General features: G+C 40.7%; 1 protein-coding gene across 4 annotated transcripts in view; it reads right to left on the reverse strand.

Annotated features, from left to right (window-relative positions):
• LOC132819161 (calcium uptake protein 3, mitochondrial-like) overlaps positions 1-25,185 on the reverse strand; it is a 175,062-nt gene that overhangs the window by 55,406 nt on the left and 94,471 nt on the right. For all 4 annotated transcript variants that reach the window (XM_060830587.1, XM_060830596.1, XM_060830605.1 and 1 more), the window contains 2 exons: positions 15,757-15,851; positions 2,018-2,189 (listed from right to left, as the gene is read on the reverse strand). In XM_060830587.1, coding sequence (XP_060686570.1) covers positions 2,018-2,189; positions 15,757-15,851 — 267 coding nt within the window. The remainder of the gene's footprint in view (positions 1-2,017; positions 2,190-15,756; positions 15,852-25,185) is intronic.

The following is a 25,185-nucleotide window of genomic DNA, read 5'->3' on the forward strand; positions in this document are numbered from 1 at the left end:
TTCTGGGCTCCCCCACCCCAGGAAAAAGAATTTGTCTTTTTATCCTATCCATGCCCCTCATGATTTTACAAACTTCTATAAGGTCAACCCTCAGCCTCCGACGCTCCAGGGAAAATAGCTCCAGCCTATCCAGCGTCTCCCTCTAGCTCAAACTCTCCAACCTCTTCAAATCTGTCATTTATCACTATGTTTCCACTGAGTCATAATTCTGGAATTTGCTGCATAACACCAGGGTGACAGTATCATTCCAATAAGCAGGTCAGTAAGGTGGTTCACCACTATCCCTAGCATACAAGGAAAGTGGATAAGTGCTGGAAAATGGAATTAGAATAAATTGTTTGATGACTTATATAGACATGATGGGCCAAATGGTCTTGTATCTGAGCTAGAAGATCCAATATGATACCAATACAAACACAATCAATCAAATGGTCTTCTGTACGTAAAACATCTGTGAGAGAATCAACAAACTTGATTTGTTTGAATGAGAATGAAAGGTAACCTGATAGAATTTTGTAAAATTATGAGAGACATACTTAGAATGAATAGTCAAGAGTCTTTTTCCTGAGGTCAAAATGCCAATTTCTAGGGGATATAGGTTTAATGCAAAAGGGATAAGTTTAAAGTAGAGCTGAGAGGCAAGTTTTTGTACTCAGAGGGTGGTAGGTGCCTGAAATGCACCGACAGAGAAGGTAGTAGTAGCAGATACAAAAGCAATATTTAAGAGGCACCTTGACAGATATATGAATAGGAAGGAAATACAGCAATTCTGGCTGTGTAGAGACAAAATGTTCTGGTTCAGAAAGACATTATGTATTGGCAATACCTTCATGGGCCAAAGAGCCTGTTCATGTGTTATACTGTTCTTTGTTCTTCGATTCCCAGAGGAACTAGGAAAGAGCAATAAATGCCTGCCTAGGCATTGACTCTCACTTCAAGTGTTTGAAAAAAAAGTAATGTCATCTGGGGCATGTAGACAATACAGCATCACAGGTGAAATTGTGCTTCCAACTATAAACCACTAGACAAATTTATTAAACATTAGCATTTGAAAACTGTTACGAATAGCATTGAAGACTGGACTCAGAGTTCCTGGTTGGGGGTTGGAATCTTGATTCTGGGATCAAACCTCACTCCCAAATCTGCACCATGCGAGAAATGATCACCAAAAATAATTTCTAAAACAATAAAGCAGATAACTGCTGATTCTGAATAATTGCTGGAGAAACTCAGCATATCCAGCAGCATCTGTAGAGAGAAAGCAGAGTTAATATTTCAAGTTCAGTGACCGTTCTTCAGAACTGGCAAAATAGCAATGATATAACATCTACCTGTAGTGTGGTGGAACTGGACTGAGCCACCAGGTCTGGCTTCCACACTGGTGCCACCGCTGTTGGAGAAAAACGATGTCACAATGTGTGCAATCTTTATATGTAATAATGTCATCAGATGAAAATATCCAGGAGAATCCCATTCAGGAACATGACTGGGTGGCCATAGCGACATAATTACGTGAACACGCGAATGATAGAACTGGCAAAAGTGCAGGTGATTTTGATGACACCCTCATTCAGTCTACACCAACAAAAACTGAACTATCTTCCAAATATAGATTGGAATTTAAATTCTGCCATTTGCTGTGATGGGATTTGAACCTGTGTTAAGAGCATTGGGCTGGGCCTCTAATAACTTACCCTTTAACATGAACACTAACTTTTGTTCCATGACTTGAGATGGTGTTATCAGTTGTCCTAACCTAAGATTTAACAAATCTTCTTAATTCCTTTACTACTTCCAATATTTTCATTAGTTTTGAAAGCATTCTCAAGATCTAATTTTTCAACCATGCTTGTCTCTCAATTTGTTTGTATTTGATTTTATTAAGGAAAGAAATCTAATTTTAAAGTACCTTGTTAAATACAGAAAAATGACAAAATATTAAATTTGATTTTAAGATCAAGATTCGACCCTCGTCCTGGGGAAAGATTTCAGAGACCACAAATGTAAAACCAACTACCTTCTCTTCAGGAATCCTTTGACGAACTGACTCCAGATAAGTACTTGTGTTGTCTACATTTGTATAACGTAGCAGAATACGAGCAAAGTCTTCTTCACTAATTGTGGTCATGCCTTTGGAGTATGAAAGGAATTCAGTTTCCAAAATTTCAGTCTGAATATTATCCATGAACCTAAGCATTACAAAGATGAATAGATGAGAAATCACAAATTAAATTGTCCTTATATTATAAAGAAATGACTGGTACATATTTTGGAGTAGAACCACAGAAAAAATTCCTGTAAACTGCAGTAGTGCTGGATAGACTACATTGAAATAAGGAAATTGAGGGTCAATTGGGCAAAAATGTTCTTAAAACCGGAAGCCATTTAAAGTACATGCAAACATAATGTTGTTTCCACTGCATTTACACACTATGAATCTGCCAGCCTGCATTCAAAATACAATCCTTACTATATTTTGAGTTTAACTGTATTTCTTCTTTTTGCACAACATCATTAGTGGAAGGTAATAGAAAATAAGTAATTTCTGCTGTAGGCACAAGTTAATGGATAAGCCAGGTATATTTCACAAATAAAAACAGAATTGATGCTGTGTTAAAGAAAAAACACGAAGTATGGTTCTACTGCGGAGCCTAGAGTCACAGGCCACTATGTAAAGGAGGCCTTTCAGTCAATCAAAGCATGTTTCTCTCTACAGAATGCAGTCAGTCTCTTCCTTCATTGTATCACTGTAGTCCTGTTAATTTATTTCCCACAGGTCCAATTTTCTTTTGATATCAATTAACAATCACCGCTTCCACCATCCTCACTATTCTCACACTCTGCATTTAAAAGTCCTTACTAGGATTTGGTCTGCAACTTTATATCTGTGTCCCATGTCTTTGACCTTCAACCATGAAGAATAGCTTTTCATTATCTACTTTAATGGAATTTCCCATAACCTTGCTCACTTCTACCAAATCACATATGATTTCAGAACACTGGGTAAAAAGTACTAGTGAAACAAAATATGCAGAGACGTCATTTGACCATTTAGATGAAATCCCGTATAATTGTAATTCTTTGCCTTTTAGGTACGTCTCCACACTAGGTAGAGAATCTCACAAATTTGGGGATGTTCAAAATATCATCTCATATTTAAGGCTTCCAAAGTAATCTGCAACAAATCACAATCTGTAAGACAGTCATATTTTAATGAGAGAAAATAAATCAAGGGCAAAACTTTAGTTAAAAGGTGACAAATAAATGACTTTCAATAGCTGAAATGTACGGCAAGAAATTTGAAAGTGTCTGAAGTGATTGGAACCAGGTTGACCTCGTGGATTACAAGGTTTTTAATTGACCCAGGTTAACAACTGGGAGGAAATGAGGACTGCAGATGCTGAAGATCAGAGTAGAGTGTGTGGTGCTAGAAAAGCACAGCAGGTCAGGCAGCATCAGAGGAGCAGGAGAATCGACGTTTTGGGCATATGCCCTATTTGATCCTTCAGTTGAAGGTTGGGCCCTATAAGTGGAAAGAATACAATATTTCTTTTGGACAAATGACATTAGGCAGATGAAAAGCAATGATTAATCTTTCTGACTACATGTGGACCTGTAGTTATTAGGGGCTTAACTTTCCCAGCACCACCAGACACTAAGACTTTCAAAGAGTAGACGGAGTTGGTTAAGGATTATTATAGCCCCAAACCTCCTTTAATTCTGAGAAACTATCGATTTTATTCAGTGGTTCGATAACTAAGGGAATGTGTATCAAGAATTTTGACAAGGTTGAGACAACTGGTAGAAGTGAGAGATTTTGGGCTAACACTGAAAGAGATGCTGAAAGACCATTGGGTATGTGGGATTAATGATGTAACATGAAGAAGCGGATACTAGCGGAAGCCCAGCTGGATTATATAAAGGCACTACAACTGGCATTGTTGTTAGAAAATGCAGCAAGCGGAGCACGGGAGCTGCAAGGCATCCCAATGGAAGTGGACTCCCTTACCTCTCTGAGCTTGGGGGAACACCATTTGAGCGTAGGTAATTGCAGAGCCTCACTCAGGGCATGTCCTGAGCAGAGGGACCCTAGGCCAGCTCAAAGCAGAACCCCACAACAAAGCCAAGCCTTCACCAAGTGGCTAAAACATTGTTTGGGATCTGGGCCATTGTAGTTGCTGCCGCTCTGCAGATTCGAGACAGCAAAGGAGTCCTACAAGGCCTGATTTGAGTAAGAAAACTTGTCAGCTGCTACCCAACAGACAACATACCCTGGCAAGTTCCCTACATGTGGGTTGGAACAATTAAATTGGTTAGTGTTATCCAAATTGAGCATATTTAAAATTAATGCTTGGTCACCCAACTCCTAGGGAGGTTGATACCAGCGCAGCCACACTTGTGGTTGCATAATCTGTGTCTAACATGATTCACTTGAGTTTGCACAAGACCTCAGCCAGACTAAGAATATACATGAGGGAACTGTTGCAGATTAAGGGTATGATATCAGTTCCAGTCTCTTACAAAAAGCAGTTGGTCCAGTTACAACTGATGGTAGAAAATGTTCGGGCCCAAGCCCATTGGGGTGGAATTAGCTGAGAAAAGTTCACCTGGATTAGCTCAACATTTTTCAATTAGAAAATAGCTGCCTCAGTGAAGTCCTAGTGAAATACGCAGGAGTATTTCAGGAAGGGCTTAGGACTATCAAAGAGGACAAAACCACTTTACATGTTGACCAACTGGCAACTCTGAGATTTTGCAAGGTTTGCCCAGTGCCATTTGCCTTGCGGGCAAAAGTAGAGGTGTACATTAGAAAGCTGGAGAGTGAAGGAAACATCAAACCATTGCAGATTGGGCAGCTCCAGTCGTACCGATGGTGAAGTCTGACGTTCAGTTCATTAGATTAGATTAGATTACATACAGTGCGGAAACAGGCCCTTCAGCCCAACAAGTTCACACTGACCTGCCGAAGCGTAACCCACCCAGACCGAGTCCACCCACCCCGACCCAGTCCCCTACATTAACCCCTTCACCTAACACTATGGGCAATTTAGCCTGGCCAATTCACCTAACCTGCACATTTTTGGATTGTGGGAGGAAACTGGAGCACCCGGAGGAAACCCACGCAGACACGGGGAGAATGAGCAAACTACACACAGACAGTCACCTGAGACGGGAAATGAACCCGGGTCTCAGGCGCTGTGAGGCAGCAGTGCTAACCACTGTGCCGTTCACCTTTGTAAGGATTTTAAGCAGATGGTAAATTGCTTCTCATAGCTAGATAAATGCCTGATCCCTCGCATAGAGGACTTGTACGCAAAGTTGGCAGGAGAGCTGGCCTTTACAAAGCTGGACGTGAGCCATGCCTACCTGCAATTGTGACTGGATCAGAAATCCCTGAAACATGCTACAATTAATACCTGTAAGGGTTTATATCAATACATAAGACTGTCATTTGGGCCACCATCAACCGGTATCCTCTTCCAGCGGATCATGGGAAAAATTTTACAAGGGTCAGCCCAGGTTACCATTTATCTGGATGATGTACTAATGACAGGGAAGAACCATTAAGAGCACTTGGCAAACTTGGATATAGTGCTTAAATGTTTCTCCTAGGCAGGTGTATGCCTTAAAAAGGAAGAAAATGTGTATTCCAGGCATCTCAAATGTCCTACTTGGGTTACAGAGCCGACAAAATGGGTTACACTATTGGAAAAGAAAGTGAGGCAGATCAAAGAGCCCCAGCTCCAATGTTTGGACCAGAGCTTAGAGATTTCCTTAGGTTAGTGAATTATTATCATACATAACCTAACCTCCATTTTGGCACCCTTACGCCTGCTATTGGAAAAGGGTCAGCCTTGGAAATAGCCTTGTAGCCAAGAAGTAGCCTTTAGGGAAATGAAAAAGCAGATATTGTCATCTATCATTGGCCCGTTACAATCCAAAGTGAGAGGTAATGCTGACCTGCTATGACTCCCCATACTGTATTAGGTTGGCTCATCAGTGGTCCAATGGAGAGTAACACCTGACAGCCTATGCTTCCCAGACTTTGGCTGATGTTGAATGCAAGAGAAGGAAGGTTTGATGGTCATCTTTGCCATGAGGCAATATCAGTAACTTTTATGGATAGAAAATTGTCATCGTAACAGATCATAAACCCCTGCTACTGAAGGAAGACAAGGCAGTGTCACCCATAGCTTTTGCTATAATTCAGCATTGGGCCCTTATTCTCAGCATGTACAAACACAATTTTGAACCCCAGCCATGAAGCCAAGTGGCTAATAAGGATGCCATTAGCTGCCTCCCATTAGCAGATACTCCAATGGTGGTACTTCGTCTGGTTTTAGCTTTGAGTTTCCTGAACACCTTTCCAATCAGTGCTGACAATATCTGACTGAGGACACAAAGATACTGCCCTAGTAAAACTAAAACAGTTACTGTTAATGGGGGAGACTGAATAGTCACTGAAATCTTTCTGGACTTGGCGAGGCCAGATCGCCATAGAAGTCGGCATGTTACTGTAGGGAACAAGGGTGATTGCCCTAAGTAAAGTTGCAGCCTGATACTGGCAGAACTCCACCTGGGTCATCCAGGAGTTTCCAAGATGACAATGCTAGCAAGAGGTTATGTTTGGTGGCCGAGGTTGGATGCTGACATAGCTGCATTGGTGTGAGGCAGTGTCCAGAGTACCAATAAGGACAAAACCTGCCACCAGCAGTGCCCCCACATTCTTGGGAATGGCCAGGAAAACCCTGGATTCGGTTGCATGTCGACTATGCCAGTCCTTTCACGGGCTCAATGTTCTGGGTCCTTGTGGACGCCCATCAAAGTGGTTGGTCATGCATAAACTTTGGTCAGCAAACTTTCGCAGACTAAGAAGCCACAAGCATCAGTCGTAACATATGGACTCCTAGAGGTACTGGTTATGGACAATGGGTCATCACTTACCAGCAGGGAATTTGAATATTTCCTGAAGTCAAATGATATTTGGCACATAAAGACAGCTCCATACCATCTTGCAGAAATAGCTGTACAAACGTTCAAGGCAGGCTTAAAGAAGCAGCCTACAGCATCAATTAATACCAAACTGTCCCAGTTCCTGTTAAGATTATGGACCACCCCACACACAACAAAGCTCTAGCAGAGTTGTAGACGGGAAGACGACTCCACACCAGGTTCAACCTGATTTTTGGGGAGTGTGTCTGTGTAATGGCAGGAACGTCAAAGCTGGCCACATGCTGCCTCTAAGTGAGAGAAGCAATTTAATTCACGGACCAAGTTTGGTGCCAGAACCATGGAAATGGCCTCATAGAGGTATGAGGTGAGGGTGATGAGATGTCAGGTTGTGTTACTTACAAAGTTTAGGTAAGTGAGGCTTTCCTGAAAAAAATGTCAATCACCTGAAAGCTGTTGGGGCAGGGGAATAAAACGGGTAAAAAATGAGGTCTGCAGATGCTGGAGATCACAGCTGAAAATGTGTTGCTGGTTAAAGCACAGCGGGTCAGGCAGCATCTCAGGAATAGGGAATTCGACGTTTCGAGCATAAGCCCTTCATCAGGAATGAGAGAGAGTAGCCAAGCAGGCTAAGATAAAAGGTAGGGAGGAGGGACTTGGGGGAGGGGCGATGGAGGTGGGATAGGTGGAAGGAGGTCAAGGTGAGGGTGATAGGCCGGAGTGGGGTGGGGGCGGAGAGGTCAGGAAGGAGATTGCAGGTTAGGAGGGCGGTGCTGAGTTGAGGGAACCGACTGAGACAAGGTGGGGGGAGGGGAAATGAGGAAACTGGAGAAATCTGAATTCATACCTTGTGGTTGGAGGGTTCCCAGGCGGAAGATGAGGCGCTCCTCCTCCAGCCGTCGTGTTGTTATGTTCTGCCGGTGGAGGAGTCCAAGGACCTGCATGTCCTCGGTGGAGTGGGAGGGAGAGTTAAAGTGTTGAGCCACGGGGTGGTTGGGTTGGTTGGTCCGGGCGGCCCAGAGGTGTTCTCTGAAGCGTTCCGCAAGTAAGCGACCTGTCTCCCCAATATAGAGGAGGCCACATCGGGTGCAGCGGATGCAATAGATGATGTGTGTGGAGGTACAGGTGAACTTGTGGCGGATATGGAAGGATCCCTTGGGGCCTTGGAGGGAAGTGAGTGTGGAGGTGTGGGCGCAAGTTTTACATTTCCTGCGGTTGCAGGGGAAGGTGGCGCAAGTTTTAGGGGAATAACACACCTGGCCCGTCAGAGCACCCTAAAGGTCTGTCAGAAACCACAGTTTCACTCCTTCCTTCTAGCTTTGAGAAACCTCAGTCTGAGATGGATGCAGCCTCGATACTGTTGCCACAGGAAGATGAGGAGGAATCTCTCTCTCTCTCTCTCTCTTGAGGCACTTCGGATGCAAGAGATGGGCTATGATCCAGTACATGCGCCTGTGTCAGAGTCTGAATCAGAGGAACTGGACCTAGGGTGAAACATCGCAGGAAAAGCAACAAGCCCAACAGCAGGCCTATGTTCCCAGACCCGGGGTGGGATTGCCTTGGTGACTGGATACCGGCCTCTGTGCAGTTATTTCAGTGAATTCTAACATTATGAAGGATTTTATTGGGGTGGTTTTGAAAACTACTTTCTATAGCTCGAATCAGTTACAGGAGGACATTTTACTCAGAAAACATTAGAGGGGTCTAAGGACCACTCCGACCAATGTCTTCCTTGTTATGTCTCACCTGCAGCTATGTGAATTCTATAAGGAAAGTGGGTTAAAATCCTTTACATGGAGGACAGTTTTGCCCCAGGCAAACATGAATATAGCTTTTAGGATATATGAGGCACAAGAAAAGACAATGCAATGTTAATATCAATATTAAGATACAGCGCAGTCAATAATTCATTTTGGGTTGCTCAAGGCAAAGGTGGACTAAGTGGCTTCTTCATGTGCATTATCTTTCATGAGTCTATAAGATGGCTTTGTATCATGGTTCATGCACATTTGCTGTCACATGATCTTTGAAAAATCATCAACCAGGCCTCTATGCTTTCATCAGTCCAGGTTATCTCAAATCAAATTTATAGTCTTAGAACTGTACAACATGGAAAAAGACCCTTTGGTCCAACTGCCCAGATATCCTAAATTAATCTAGTCCCATTTGCCAGCATTTGACTCATGTCCCTCTAAACCTTCCTATTTCTATACCTATCCTGATGCCTTTTAAATATTTGTAATTATACCAGCCTTCACCACTTCCTCTGGCAGCTCATTTCATGCATACAACACCCTTTTAGGTGCCTCTCAAATCTTTCTCCTCTCACCTTACACCTATGCCCTCTAGTTTTGGACTCCACTACCTTGGGGAAAAGACCTTGGCTATTTACCCTACCATGACTTTATAAACCTTGATCAGGTCACCCCTCAGCCTTCGATGCTCCAGAGGAAATAGCCCCAGCCTATTCAGCCTCTGCCTATAGCTCAAACCCTGCCAACATCCTTGTAAATCTTTTTCTGAACCCTTGCAAGTTTCATAACATCCTTCCTATAGCAGGGAGACCAGAATTCAATGCAATATTCCATAAGCAGCCTAACCAATGTCTTGTACAGCTGCAACATGACCTCCCAACTACTATACTCAATGCTTTGACCAATAAAGGCAAGTATACTTAAATGCCTTCTTCACTATCCTGTCTAACTGCAACTCTACTTTCAAGCAACTATGAACCTGCATTCCAAAGTCTCTTTGCTCAGCAACACTCCCCAGGTCTTTGAAAAATGCATCACCTCACATGAATTTAAATTAAACTCCAGCTGCCATTCCTCAGCCCATCTGATCAAGGTCCCGTTGTACTCAGTGGTAACTTTCTTTACCGTCCACCAATGTTTAGTGTCGTTTGCGAACTTACTCACCATATTTCCTATGTTCACATCTATATCATTTATATAAATGACAAAAAGCAGTGGACTCAGCATCGATCTTTGTGATTTACCGCTGGTCACGGGCTTCAGTATGAAAAGCAACCCTCCTCCACCACCACCATCTGTCTCCTACCTTTGAACCAGTTCTGTATCAAAATGGTTTGTTCTCCCTGTATTCCATGTGATCTAACCTTGCTAACCAGCTTACCTATGTAAGTTTGCTACTAAAATAGCAAGAGATGCATCAATTGTTGCCATTCTGCCTGTCCAATAGCTAATCAAATTTGTACATTGCAAAGCTACCTTGTGACTTTATGATAACTAAATTTTCTGCACCTTGATAAGACAATTTCTAGTTCTACTAATTGGAAAACTAACTCTTTTTAGTTCATCTTGCTCCCTCAACTTTAACCACAATGACAATAGCAAAGTAAAGGCAAAGATTTTATAGTTATATGATGGCTAGACTGGAAGCCATTTACTGCCATTATTCAAATGAAACTGATAGCTCTTTGTGGAGTCCACAAAATGTGAAAATTCAGAAGTTGCATGGCCACTATCTGCAAAAAAAAGTAATTGTTTCTCAAAAGTTTCTCTAATCTGTTTCAAAACACTTCCAGGAACAATGAAATTCACACAATTACAGTTAGACATTTTACAAGGTCTTGACACTAATCCATATGTCTCTCTAGATATAGGCTAACTAGAGGTTTATAGGAATTATCTTTATAATCATTATGGCAACATGTTTACAAGGAGATCAAAGCTGGGAACTATATTGTCAGGGGTGTAGACTTTTCAGAAGTATAAGCAGATGGGGAAGTGTGCTGCAACATTTGTTATCATCTGTTAGAATAAGTATGATAACAATCAGTGATTTTAGGTTGGAAGATGCAGAATCCATATGGATGGAGGTGAGAAATACCAAGAGGAACAACATGTTGGAAAGACTGGTCCAGTAATGCAACAGCAGTGATGCAACAGAAGGGAGACTAAATCAGTAGGAATGGTGGCATTTTAATTAAGACAGTAGATTAATCATTGGTGACTTTAAACACCAAGTCAATTGGGAAAGTCAAAGTGGCAGAGTTAGCCACAACAAAGAAGTTATATGGAATGCATTTGGATCAATATGTTGAGGATTCAACCTGGAATAAGACTAATTAGAATCTGATGATATGGGATGAGGCACATTTAATAAATGACCTCAGAGTAAAAAATTCCCTCGGAGACATCCTCTTTGGCCTCCGGCGAGGTTCCAGATGACTGGAGGAACGGCCAACATTGTTTCCTTGTTTAAGAAGGGAAACAGAGATAATCTAGACAATTACAGGCCGGTGAGCTTGACGTCAGTAGTGGGGAAGCTACTGGAAAAGATACTGAGAGACGGGATTTATTCACAGTTAGAAGTGATCGGCATGATGGGTTTAGGTGGGAAAGATTGTCTCTCACCATTGTTTGAGGACAAGACAAGAATGATTGATGAGGAAAGGGCAGTGGATGTTGTCTACATGGGGTTTAGTAAGGCATTTGATGAAGTACCTCCATGGCAGACTACTATAGAAAGTAGAGTCTCATGGCATGAGTTGGCTAGATGGATACAAAAGTGGCCTGGCCACAGAAGACAGAGACTAGCAATGCAAGGGTGCTTTTTGCAATGGAGATAATTAGTATATTCCGCAGCAACAGTGCTGGACCTCTGTTGTTTGTAAAGTATATAAATGAACTGGAGGAAAATGTAGGTAGTCTGATTGGTATGTTTGCAGATCACACCAAAACTGGCAGAGTTGCAGAAAGAGAGGGGGATTGTCAAAGGATACAGAGTGATATAGATACTTTGCAGACTGGGGCAGAGAAATGACAGATGGAGTTTAATCTGGACAAGTGTGAGGTGATGCGTTTTGGAAGACCAAATTAGGTGCGAATTATGCATTAAGTAGCAGTACCTTTAGGAGTATTGACATACAGAGGAATCTAGGTGTACAGGTCCGCAGATCCCTGAAAGTGGCAATACAGGTGGATAAGCAGATTAAGAAGGTTTACAGCACACTTGCTTTTATTGGCCAGTGCATTAAAATATAAAAGTTGGCAAGTTGTTACAACTGAATAAAACTTTAATGAGGCCATGGTCGCTGTACTACCAGAAGAACGTGGATGCTTTGGAGATGGTGCAGAAAAGGTTTATCAGAATGTTGCCTGAGCTGAAGGGTTTTTGTTAGGGAAGAAAGGTTGAATAAACTTGGATTATTTTCACTGGAAAGATGGAGGTTGAGGGGTGACCTGATAGAGGTCAAGGAGAAAGTGAGGATTGTGGATGTTGGAGAGTCAGTCGGAAAGGTCAGGCAGCTTCCAAAGAGCAAGAGAGTTGACATTTTGGGCATAAGCCTTTCATCATGCATGTTTGATAAAAGTATACAAAATTATGAGAGGCAAAGATAGAGTGGATAGTCAGAAGCTTTTTCCCAGGGTGGAAAGTCAACTACAAAGCGGCACAGGTTCAAGGGGATAGGTTATAATTCAAGGGGAAAAAGCAGGGAAAATGTTTTACAGAAGGTGGTGTGTACCTAGATTGCACTGCCAGTGGTGGTGGTAGAAACAGGCACGTTAGCTATGTTTAGGGTATATTTTGATAGACACATGATAGTGAGGCGAACAGTGGAATAGATACACGTACAGGCAATAAGAAGCAGGTCTAAATAAAGATTAGCAATTGGGACAGGGTTGGTGGGACAAAGGGCCTGTTTCTGTGCTGTATATACAGTAATCAAAACATGGAATAATTTAGCATTCAGTCTGAGAAGGGAAAACTGGAGTTAAAAGCAACTGTGCTAAACTCAAATAAGGATATTGCAAAGGTGGCTGTGAGTGGACTAGGAAAAAACTATAGCTGAAAAGATGATTGATAAACAATGGCAGACATGGAAATGACTCACAGCAAAGACACATGAAAAATATGGATCTTAGAATGGAGTAAATTAATTATGTAAAAACAAGGCCTGCAGATGCTGGAAACCAGATTCTAGATTAGAGTAGTGCTGGAAAAGCACAGCAGTTCAGGCAGCATCCGAGGAGCAGGAAAATCGACGTTTCAGGCAAAAGTCCTTCATCAGGAATACAGGCAGTGTGCCTGCAGGGTGGAGAGATAAATGAGGAGAAGATGGCGGTGGGGAGAAAGTAACAGTGTACAATAGGTGAGTGGGGGTGGGGATGAAGGTGATAGGTCAGAGAGGAGGGTGGAGTGGATAGGTGGAAAGGAAGATAGGCAGATAGCACAAGTCATAGGGACAGTGCTGAGCTGGAAGTTTGGAACTAGGGTGAGGTGGGGGAAGGGGAAATGAGGAAACTGGTGAAGTCCACATTGATGCCCTGGGGTTGAAGTGTTCTGAGGCGGAAGATGAGGCGTTCTTCCTCCAGGCATCGGGTGGTGAGGGAGCGTGGTGAAGGAGGCCCAGGACCTCCATGTCCTCGGCTGAGTAGGAGGGGGAGTTGAAATGTTGGGCCACCTATCACCTTCATCCCCACCCCCATTCACCCACTGTACTCTTTGCTACCTTCCCCCACCCTCCTCCCTGATCTATCACCTCCATCCCACCCCCAGTCACCTATTGTACTCTATGCTACTTTCTCCCCAATCTCACCCTCCTCTCATTTATCTCTCCACTCTGCAGGCACTCTGTCTCTATTCCTGATGAAGGGCTTTTGCCTGAAACGTCAATTTTTCTGCTCCTCGGATGCTGCCTGAACTGCTGTGCTTTTCCAGGACCACTCTAAAGTAAATTAATGACGGTTAACCAAGAAAGTTAAGGATATTTTCGAATTGAAAGAAAAATATACAATGTAACAATGATCAGTGGTAAACCAGAAGACTGGGTAAATTTTAAAGGCCTCAAAAATGTAACTAAAAAATAATAATGGAGGAACAAAAAAATAATGAGGGTAAACTGACAAGGAATATAAAAACGGACAGTAGAAGCTTCTTTAAACATATGAAAAAAAGAGAGGCCAGAGTGAACACAGCTCACAGAGGAATGAGACAAGAAAATTAACAGTGGGGAATGAGGAAGTGACAGAGGAGTTGAATAAATAATTTGCATCAGTTTCCACAGCAGTGGACCATTAACAGCAAAAGAATAAATGAAGGGGCAAAAGGTATGGAGGAAGTAAATACAATAAATATCACTGAAACAAAGTACAGATGAAACAAATGGAGTTGAAGGCCAATAGATCTACTTGCATAATGGATTGCATTCTAAGATAATGAAGTAAGTTGTTATGGAGATGGTGGACACACTGGTAGTAATCTTCCAAATGCCCTTACGTTCTGGAAAAGTTTCAAAGGATTGCCAAACTGCCAAAATATATATAAAATATATATAAATACAGGCCAGCTAACTTAACATCTGTCATTAGGAAAATGTTAAGAGTATATTATAAATGATATAATAACATAGCCTTTGAAGATGTACAATACAGTTAAATAGTTAGCATGGCTTCCTGAAGAGAAATGATCCTTGAAATATTTATTGAAGACTTTGAGGAGATAACAAGCAGAGAGATAAAGGAGAACTAGTAGATGTAACATATTAAATGATCTTTGGAAATCTGAATAAGTCAATTCATATAAGAATACTTACTAAGATCAGGGCCCATGGGATACCAGATGTGGTACAGCATGGATAGAGGATTGAACAACAATTAGAAGACAGGAGTTATAATAAGGGGAGGATTTTCAGGATAGTAAACTATAATTAGTGGATCCCATCTGAGTCAATACTGAAGCCACAATTATATATGTATAACTTGGACAACGAGAGTGGATGGGCCATTACCAAGCTTTTGTACGACACAAAAATAGTTAAAAGCAAGTGGCGAGGATAGCACACAGTCTGTAGAGGGATCTGGACAAGCTAGTTGAGAAGGCAAAATCTGGCAGATGGAATGCAACATGCAAAAATGTGAGTTTACTCATTTTGCAGCAAAAATAAAGGAGCTCAATACTATTTAAGTGGAGAAAGACTGCAAGAAGCTATAGAGAGCCATGGAGGTCCTTTAGCATGCATCACAAAAAGATACTATTCAAAGTCAACAAGTAATAGGAAAGGCAAATGGAACGTAGTCCTTTGTTTCAAAGGGATTAGATTATAAAAATAAGGAAACCTTGTTGAAACTATACAAGGCACTAGTCAGACCACAAGTAGAATATTGTGAACAGATTTAGGCCCCTTAGCCAAGAAAAAAATATACTGGCATTGGAGACAGTCCAGAGAAGGTTCGCTAGGTTGAGTCCAGCTGTGGAGGGATTTCATAAGGAGAAGTTGACTAGGTTAGCCTTGTACATGAGTTTATGAGAATAAGAGGCAACCTTACTGAAACAAATTAGTTTCTCAGGAGGCTTGACAAGATAGATATAGAGAGGTTATTTCCCCTTGTGGGAGACTCTAGGACTAGAGGCTATAATCTCAGAGCAAGGGGTCTCCCATTTAAGACCTGGATGAGGAGGAATTTCTTCTCTGAAGGTAGTGAATGAGTGGAATTCTTTTACTATAGAGCACAGTAGAGCCTGGGTACAGTATTAATTCTTAAGTATATTCAAGGCTGAGATCAGCAGACCAATAACGTAATCAACTAGTATGAGATAAGGTAGAAAAGTGGAATTGAGGGCTGTTAGATTAGCTATGATCTAATTGAATGGAGAGGAATTGATGGGCTGAATGGCCTACAATTAGTCCTACATTTCAATTTCATATCTAAATAGAAAACTGTCTAAAAAATCAAAAAAACTATAAATGTGCTGAATATAACACTAATATATGAAAGCTAGTTAATCATGAAATTAGCAAACACAATTAAATTTGGAGACTTTCAGTTGATGACTTACTTGTAAAAATCATCAAAATTCAGCTCCGCTTTGCCTCTTCTTCCAAAAAAATGCACCAGTAATGTAGTATCTACAAAGAAATTTTCCTCTGCACGCTGGAACAAAACAAATAAAAATGATAAAATGATCATAGTCACATCATGCTTTAAAACGTTTCTGGTCTAAACATTTTTTAAAAATCCGTTTGTAAATCTACGTGCGAAGTCTGCTTATTGGAATCAAAATTCCCCAATTTAATCAAAACACTTTCCCTAAAGAACTACCAACTTTATAAAAAGTAAATATGTCTTTCAAAATACTGTACTCATAACTGGCGAGTCTCATCTCACACCTCTCCATACTCCTATTTGTCTCATAGACAACTCTTCTCTCATTTCCATCTTCTGCACAATGAGTATTTTTCTGTTTTCTACTGAACTCTCTTCTCAAAGCTTCAAGTACATTTATTTGCATGCTCTTCTCCACTATGCATTCATATTACATAAAAATAAAGATTTACAGTCATAGAGACATACAGCACAGAAACAGACCCTTCAATTCAACTCATCCATGCTAATCAGAAATCCTAAATTAATCTAATCCCATTTGCCAGCATTTGGCCCACATCCCTCTAAACCCTTCCTCCTCACATACCCATCCAGATGCCTTTGAAATGTTATTCTACCAGCCTCCACTACTTCCTCTGGCAGTTCATTCCATACATGCATCACCCTCTGTGTGAAAACGTTGCCCCTTAGGTCCCTTATAAATCTTTCCCCGCTTACTTTTAACCTTCTTCCTCTAGTTTTGGACTGCCCTACACTGGGGAAAAGACTGTTACTATTCATCCTATCTATGCTCTTCGTGATGTTATAAATCTTTAAAATGTCATTCCTCAGCCTTCAATGCTCCAGAGAAAATAGCCCCAGCCTCTTAGCCTTTCCCTATAGCTCAAACCCTCCAACCCTGCCTACACCTTGTAAATAGTTTCTGAACCCTTTCAAGTTTCACAACATCCTTCTATTAGCACAGAGGCCAGAATTGAACTCTGTATTCCAAAACCCAAACTTATTCAAAATGACAACTTTTTTAACTTTATTCAGTCTCCCACATTTCCTTCAATCTAAAGTGTTTTATAATTTAAATTGAGTATTGATTTTAGATGCATCTCATGCATTTTATTTTTAAATTGTGTTTTCACAATGATTTATTCCACAAACATTTGCATGATATGTTTACCATTCCGTTGCATAACTTCTCTCTCTTGTCTAAAAGTAATGCGACCTGGATAAAGGGAAAATCATGACCAAATTGTCCTAAACATTCGTGACACATTGGCTACGTCTCAGTTAGTCTATTATTCAATTCTGCCCACTACAATTCAGGAAGAATAGCAATGATTTGGAGAGAGTGCAGGAGAAATATTCTAGGACAGTACCAAGGATAAAGAACTTCAGTTATGTGGAGAAACTGCAGAAGCTAGATTGGTCGTCTTAGAGCAGGGTAGATCAAAAGGATATTTCTCTGAAGTATCTGATTTTGAGAGTGGCACTAAGGAGAAATGGTTTCTGGCAGGGTCAATAACAGAGAATTAAGGTAAATTGTAGAAGAACCAGAAACAACATAAGAAAATTTTTAAATAAAAAAAATCACGCTCCTTGCAATCCAAAAGATGCTGCCTAAAAGGCTAGTGTGAGTTCATTCAAATGATAACTTTTAAAAGGATAGGGATAAATACCTGCTGGAAAAACTAATAACATATTTCTCGAGGGTGGGACTAATTGGTTACCTTTACTAAAGCTGGCACAGGCTGAACAGTGTCCTGCTGTGCTGTCATTCTGTGATTTTAATATGAATCAAAACCATTAGTTGCTGACAGAAAAATAAAATACCAAGAAACAAAATTATAAATTGAGGAGAGTGCAAATCCAATAGTTGGTATAAAACTGATAACTGAAGATAAACCAAAACAGGTACCGAAAATCAGAAGTAAACTAATACCATGAGGAAAATCAGGAGTAATACAAAATGGTACAAACATATTTTTTAAAATGTGAACTTAAATAAATATGGTTAATTAGAAGGAAAAAAAAGCTCAATTTAAATTCAACTGCATCTGTCCAAATTTCCCTGAGCTTGGGATATCAAACAATGAAATTTGGAGGTGACGGATAGCAAGTGCTTTTTATAGTACATTTTGATAGCCAGTTGCAAAAGCAGAAGCAAAAGCAGCAGTATGCTTCAAACTCTGCCTCGCCTGCCTAATCTCATGCAAACGTATGACTTTTCTTCAGAATGTGGGCTCTCTTTTGCCTTTCACTATCGATAATAGCATTCACATACCCCTAGTTCTAATCTGAATCCTACCCAGCAATCTGATCGCTGCATCTTCCAAAAGCAGTTTGTAATTATAGTAGTTAACTGTCCCAATGTTGTACACACGACCCCATTAACAATTCAAAATTTGACAAGCTATAAGAATAGACCAGAAAAACTTGGATTGTTTTCACTGGAGTGGCAGAGACTGAGGGGAGGCTTGATAGAAATCAGTAAAATTATGAGATGCATAGACAGAGTTGACAGTCAGAATCTTTTCCCCCCAGATATTAGTCTAATACTAGGGGGCATACATTTAAGATGAGAGGGGGACATTCAAAGGAGATGTGAGGGGCAAGTCTTTTTTTTATTTACACAAAGTGGTATGAGTCTGGAACACACTGCCACAGGTGGATGTAGATACAGCAGGGGTGTTTAAAGGGACTTTCAGATAAACACATGATTATGTAAGGAATGGAGGGATATGGACCAAAGGCATGCAGAAGATATAAGTTTAATTTGGCATCATGTTCGGCACAAGAGACTGTGGGCTGAAGGGCCTCTTCCAGTGCTGTAATGTTCGATGTTCTATTGTTACATTAATAACCAGCTGAGTTGCCCTTGCAAAGGGCGAACATGGAAACAATTAGAAGAATGGCTTCCTTCTGCATTGTAACCATTTTAAGTAATAGTAAGACAGGTGACCAAAGGGGGTAGGTTTTAAGGAAGATGGAGAAGTAGAGAGATGGATAATTTAGTGGAAGGAATACTAGAGCTTTGGGCCCAGGAAGCCGAGTACACAGCCATTATTGGTGGAGTAAATAAAATTGGGGATACACAAAGGCCTGAAGTGATGAAACACAGGTACTACTTTCTCAGTAGAGATCACTAACTAATTTATTTATAAATCATGAAATCCAAACTAACAGTTATTTACTAAAAGAATAAGTCAGAAGGTTCTATAGTTTAAAACAATTTTTATTACATAAAACTCAAAACAAACACTAAATACCATTTTAGATAACTTCCTATACCCTAATATCCAGAATCACTTTGCTTTAAACATGAATTAAGACACAAATTATAACTGATTATACACTACAAATTTCACACTAAATGGCAGATAATTAAGGCACATCTTATAATCTGGCTCATCAGTCCAGAGCATACATAGGCAAGAAACACAGTCACAAAATCCTTGAAAACTCTGCTTTTGTCTTAAATTTATTGCTCCTCTTCTCAGAATTAGCCAAAACATGACCAACCTGTTCCACATGGCACAGTCATCATCAAAACTAGAATGCAGAAACCCCTCAACTCAGTCTGAATGGTTTAAAAAAACAATATTATCTTCAAATAACAGAACCAGCTGCAGCAGTTCATTCTCAGCTTCTGGATCAGTATGCTATTTTCTTTAGCTTGGCTTCTAGTACATTAATGGACTCTAACTGCTACTAAAGAGCTTGGATGACTGCATATGCCTTCGGGTAACCACAACTGGTTTTAGTTTACTCAAATTCTGGCTAAACATCTCATTATAAACTGAGGGGGTCAGTTGGAGTTATCACATGGAGTTCCTCAAAAATTAGTCTCTCCAGATTCTATTTCAGAGATCCTGAAGAATTGTGGGGCTGCAGGTGGTTGTTGGAGAAAGGAAGGACAATGCCAAGAGTGTGTATTTAAAAATTAAGGCATCACTAGACATGGAGGCAATGCAAGTCAGTAAGCAGGATTTTCCACTGTCTGACACTGCTAGCAGCTCTAAAAGTCCTTAGAACACCCACACAGGGTCACCTATAGTTCCTGGATCCAGGTAGGTCCAGGGGCTTTTGGGCTGCGTTTTTCTTCCACAACACAGGGAGGGGTTTTAGGATGTTGAGTTTTAACATATTTGCAGATGATAAGGAATTTTATAAATAGCGTCGAGAGTGTAGTGCTGGAAAAGCACAGCAGGTCAGGCAGCATCCAAAGAGCAGGAGAATCGCTATTTCAGGCATAAGCCCTTCATCAGGAATCATTTTTCAGCACCACGCAAGCCTTGTCTCACCTCAATCATGCCGGGAACAGTATTCTGGTAAATGCCATGACCAGGGCTATCGATAGGATTTTAAACTCAACAGTTTGGGGGGGGGGGGGGGGTTCCAGTTGCATGGAAAATTAGAATATCAAAGGTAAAGCAGCAGGTAAGATTGCAGGTTAGTCATGGGGTTGTTTATTTTCTGGTGGCAAAAATGGTCAGAATGTGGAATGGAGATAAACGTAGAGAAGTCCCCAAGCCCTGATGGCTTGCATCCTAGAATCTTAAAAGAGGTAGTGACAATGGCTGCACTGGTTATAATTTTCCAACAATCCTTGCATGCAGGAGCAGTAACAGAGTTAGAAGACTGACATTTTTAATACGAACCCCTATCCAAAAAAAGAGATGATGGAGTCAAAAAGCGGGTAACCATATGCCAATTAGCTTAACATGCATTGTTGGAAAAGTATTGGAATAAATTATTAAGCAAGTGATAGCAGCACATTTGGAAAATCATAATCTAATCATGGAAAGTCAATTTGGCTCATGAAAGGGAAATCTTGTCTGACTAATTTAGTCGGGTTTTTTCCAAGGAAGTCTTAACCAGAGTGTTTAGAGGGAACCGGTGTGTTGTTTTGAAATCCAGGACACGTTTGTCGGCACCTCCCATAAGATTAAGTCATAGATATAGTCCACTGTATTGGAGGCAGTATATTGGTATGGATAGAGAATTGGCTAATAGGCAAGAAACAGCAAGTGTGGTTTTTTTGTCTCAGGTTGGCGACCCATGACCAGTGGGATTCTATTGGGATCATCAGTACTCGGACTGCAACTGTTTACAAAATATAATAATGACTTGGAGGAAGGAAATGGATACAGACATTTCTAGGTGGGCACAAAATAGGTGGAAAGGCAGGTTGCAAGAGAAATACAGTTTACAGAAAGATATTGATAGGTTAAGTAAATGGGCAAAATGTGGCAAAAAGTGTATAATGTGGGAAAGGTACTGAAGGAGTACCATCTAGAGTACTGGGAGCAGTTTTGATCACCTTACTTAGGGAAATATATCATTTCATTGGAGGCAGTTCAGAGAAGGTTTTCTAGAATCATCTCCAGTAAGGAGGGACTGTCTTTCAGCAAAGCCTAAACAGATTGGGACTCTACATACTGGAGTTTAGAAGAGTGAGCGGTGATCTCATTAAAACATACAGGATTCTTAATATATATTAGGAAGACATTGTATTTTTAATGTACATTCCATGCTAAGAAGAATGTAGAATATTGACAGGGTAGATGCTGAGAGGATGTTTCCCCCTCATGAGATAGTCTTGGACCAGATAGCATAGTCTCAGAGTGCCAATTTATGACTGAGATGATGTCAAGGTGACAATGGAGGACAGATGTGGACAAGGTCAGGTGATGAAGGAGCAGCACTCTGAAAGCTCAAAATTCCGAAAATAAACCTATTGGACCATAACCTGGTGTCACTGACTTCTGACTATGAGTGAGATGAGAAAGACTTTCTTCTTTCAGGGTTGAGACACTTTGGAACTCCTTGACAAAGACAGCTGTGGGGACAGAGTCCTTATGCAAATTTGAGAGAAATAAATAGATTCTGATTAGTCAGAGAATCAATGATTACAGGTTCAGGGTAGGAAAGTGGTCAGGATTATAATGGACCAGGCCAGACTCCCTCGAAATATTTTAAGGCGGTGGCCTGGATCCTAATGTTTTCTTATTTTAAAAGCAGATGTGAAATGAATATTAGAGAGTGACCCAGCTAGGCAAACTACTCAGCTTTAAGCAAACAGAATTTATTTAAACACAGTTGAAACACAAACAAAAGAAAACAATTTAGAATAACAACTATTTGAAAACTCAACCAACTCAATAGAGCAACTTAATCAAGCAGCAGTTCCAATTCCTGCAACATCCCATAAACATACCACTTGATAAAAGATAAATTCAAATTCAAGTTCTTACAGACAGAAGAGATTTTAGAGAGAAAGCTAGTCAGGAACCATCCTCCATTGCAGCAGCTTCTCATTGTTACAACTAAAAGAAACTAATAAAAACCTGAATTGGGAGAACTGACCACGCCCCTGCCATTATTAAACTAAGCTCTTGCCCAGACATTTCAACACCTCTGTCTTTATGACCTCACTTGGGAAAAAAAACTAAGGACAAAATAACCTTGTTAAAGGGGCAGCATCGTCACAATGGGAAATGTCTGGAACAACACTGATCCTATTGAAGGATAAGCAGGTTCAAGCGGCCAGACAGTCTACTCCTGTTCCTATTTTTTAGAGTCTTGTGGTCTTATTAATGAAAGCAGTTTATGTACATTTAGAAGACAATGGTTTCAGTATTCTTAATTGTTGACTGAAAGTAACATCTGCTTATCCAAAAAGACCAAAGAATGGTATTTGATGGAAATCAAACAAAATCAGAAATTGCTGGAACAACTCAGCAGCTCTGGCAGCTGAAAGCGGAAAAGAGAAAGCAGAGTTAATATTTGGGATCCAGTAACCCTTCTTCAGAACTGATTGTAGCTAGGAAAAAGTTGTTATACATAATAGAGAAGGGGTGGTGATGGAGCCCAGGGAGAAAGAGAGAAAAACAGTTGGTGGACAAAGGAATGGGCAAAGGTCAGGCTGAGAGAATGAATAGCTGCTAATGTGGGGCATTAGTGGCTGACAATGGGTTGTTTGTGGCAGCAGCCCATGTGATGACAACTTGAGCTCTTCTCTGCATAGATGCTGCTAAGATGGAGTTTTTCCAGCAATTTCTGATTTGGTATCTGTTCATCCAATACTGCATAGCAGACAAGCAGCATAATAAATCGGAGGCTGTGGATTCATTGATCCCTTGTCCCAAGATTACTATTACAAGTCCAGTCCCAAAGTTGTCCCTGTTGTGGTTTACCACAATCAGCATTCATTCCATCCTGGGGAATGGTCAGGAAACTTCAATAAAAATTAATAACGTAGTCCTCTGGTTAAGTTTAACAGATCTCTAGCAAGTTCTGATTTTCCACTTCGCCAAAACAACCTCTTGCATCCAAACAACACCCTCCTGTATTCTCCCTGAGCCAGAGATAGGAAATCAAGGGTGGATTTTTCTCAAGTGAGGTAGTCTTTGGGTAAAATTGGCATATTGGTGGAATAGTCTAAGCCTAACCAGTGATTTATAAAGGTTTAATGTCATACACTTGATTTTGTACTCTATACCTCCGGCAAAAGTAAGTTGCAAGTTGGACAGGCACTGATTTGTGAATGGCTGTTAAGGTGGTGCCAGTCATTGGGCAGTGAATTGGCACTAATTTTCCAAGAATGTAAATCCAAAGTCTCCATTCTTCTCTACTTTAAATTCTCCAAGTTGAAAATATAGTGCGAAGCCTACATTTAACTGCTGTTGTTATAGAAAGCAAAAATACTAGGTGACACGTTTACTGACATCCCATCTTAACGTCAATTATGACACTTTTGGAGAAATGCACACTGTGCTCTTCCGTAATGCAATAACGAACAAATAGAAATGAGCCTTTGACTGGTTACTGCATTTGAAAATACTTGTGATATGGTGGAAACAAAATACATAAGCTTTGATTGCAATAAATTGTACAAAACAGCTGATTAGGAATTTGATAAACTGATATTCAGTCGGTTGCAATGCGAACAATTTATAGCCTGCAAAGTTACCATTGAAGGAACAGGTCATGTGTTCCACATACTCATGTGAAGGTGTAAATTGCAAGAATGAAAGCATGCTTACACAGAGCAAGTGTAAAGTTCATAAATTTAATCAATAACATGAGTATTTTTAATGCCATTGCAGTTGTTCTAATGCGGTTTCATTCTAGAGTCAGCTTTTTATGGCCAAATTCCACTCCAACTCTATTTAAACGTTTGCCAATGATACCACAGTTGTAGGTCGGATCTCAAACATCAGGACAGAATACTAGGAAGAGACTGAGTGTTTAGCAGCATGGTGGAAAGACAACAATCTTTTTATCAGCATCAGAAAAATGAAGGACCTAGTCACTGACTTCAAGAAATGGAGTGGATCTGCATCAAAAGTGGAGAGGTGGAATAGGTCAAGAGCTTGAAGTATTTGGTAGAAATGATCTCCAACAATCTGTTCTAATCTTCACGTCTAGATGACAGTCAAGAAAGCACAACATCGCCTTTACTTCCTCAGGAAGCTAAGGACGTTTGGCATGTCCACAAGGATTTTTACTAATTTTTATTGATGCACCACAGAAAGTGTCTTGTCCGGATGCATCACAGCATGGTATAGCAACCGCTCTTCCCAAGACTGCAAGAAACTACAGACAATCATGAATACAACCTCGTCCATCAGAAAAACCAGCCTTCCATCCATTGACTCCATTTGTACTTCTCACTGCTTCGTGAAAGCAACCAACATAATCAAAGGCCCCTCTGACCCTGGTTATACCCTCTTCCATCCTCTTTTGTCAGAAAGAAGATAAAGTTTGAATACACATATGAATAATTCAAAAACAGCTACTTTCCTGCTACTATCAGACTTTCGAATGGACCTGCCAAATGTTAATTATTATCTCTCACTCTAACACTGTATTCTGAACTCTGTTCTGATACGCTGATGCACTTTGTATGGTACAATCTGCCTTTGTAGCAAGCAAAACAACACTTTTCACTCTATGTCAAGTACATGTGACAACGATAAATCGAAGGTATGCTGTAAGTAAAAATGGCCACTAATTTACCTACACATGCACAGTCGCACATCTGATTTCATGTCATTAGTGGAGAGAAAAATAAATACTAGTCTTTTAATAAAGGGCTGGTAAATCATATCAGTTACACTGCAACCCAAGCTCACTGTCTGCTCCTCTAGACCTCCCAGCACCACCATCTCAGGGCATGCTCCACAGACAGATTGCATACAACCATGTCCATGGCTATTGGCACCTCATGTACCAACCTCACTGCATCATCAGGGCACATCCCCAACTCACTAACAGTTTTTTCTGCACTTCAATAACTTTGGAGTGCAGTGCCACCTCTTGTTGCCAGAATATTTTATATGCAGGGACGAGCACCCTGATCATGAACTGGACCGGGCAGCATCTC

Source organism: Hemiscyllium ocellatum, chromosome 1 (assembly GCF_020745735.1).
Source record: "Hemiscyllium ocellatum isolate sHemOce1 chromosome 1, sHemOce1.pat.X.cur, whole genome shotgun sequence".
NCBI lineage: Eukaryota > Metazoa > Chordata > Chondrichthyes > Orectolobiformes > Hemiscylliidae > Hemiscyllium > Hemiscyllium ocellatum.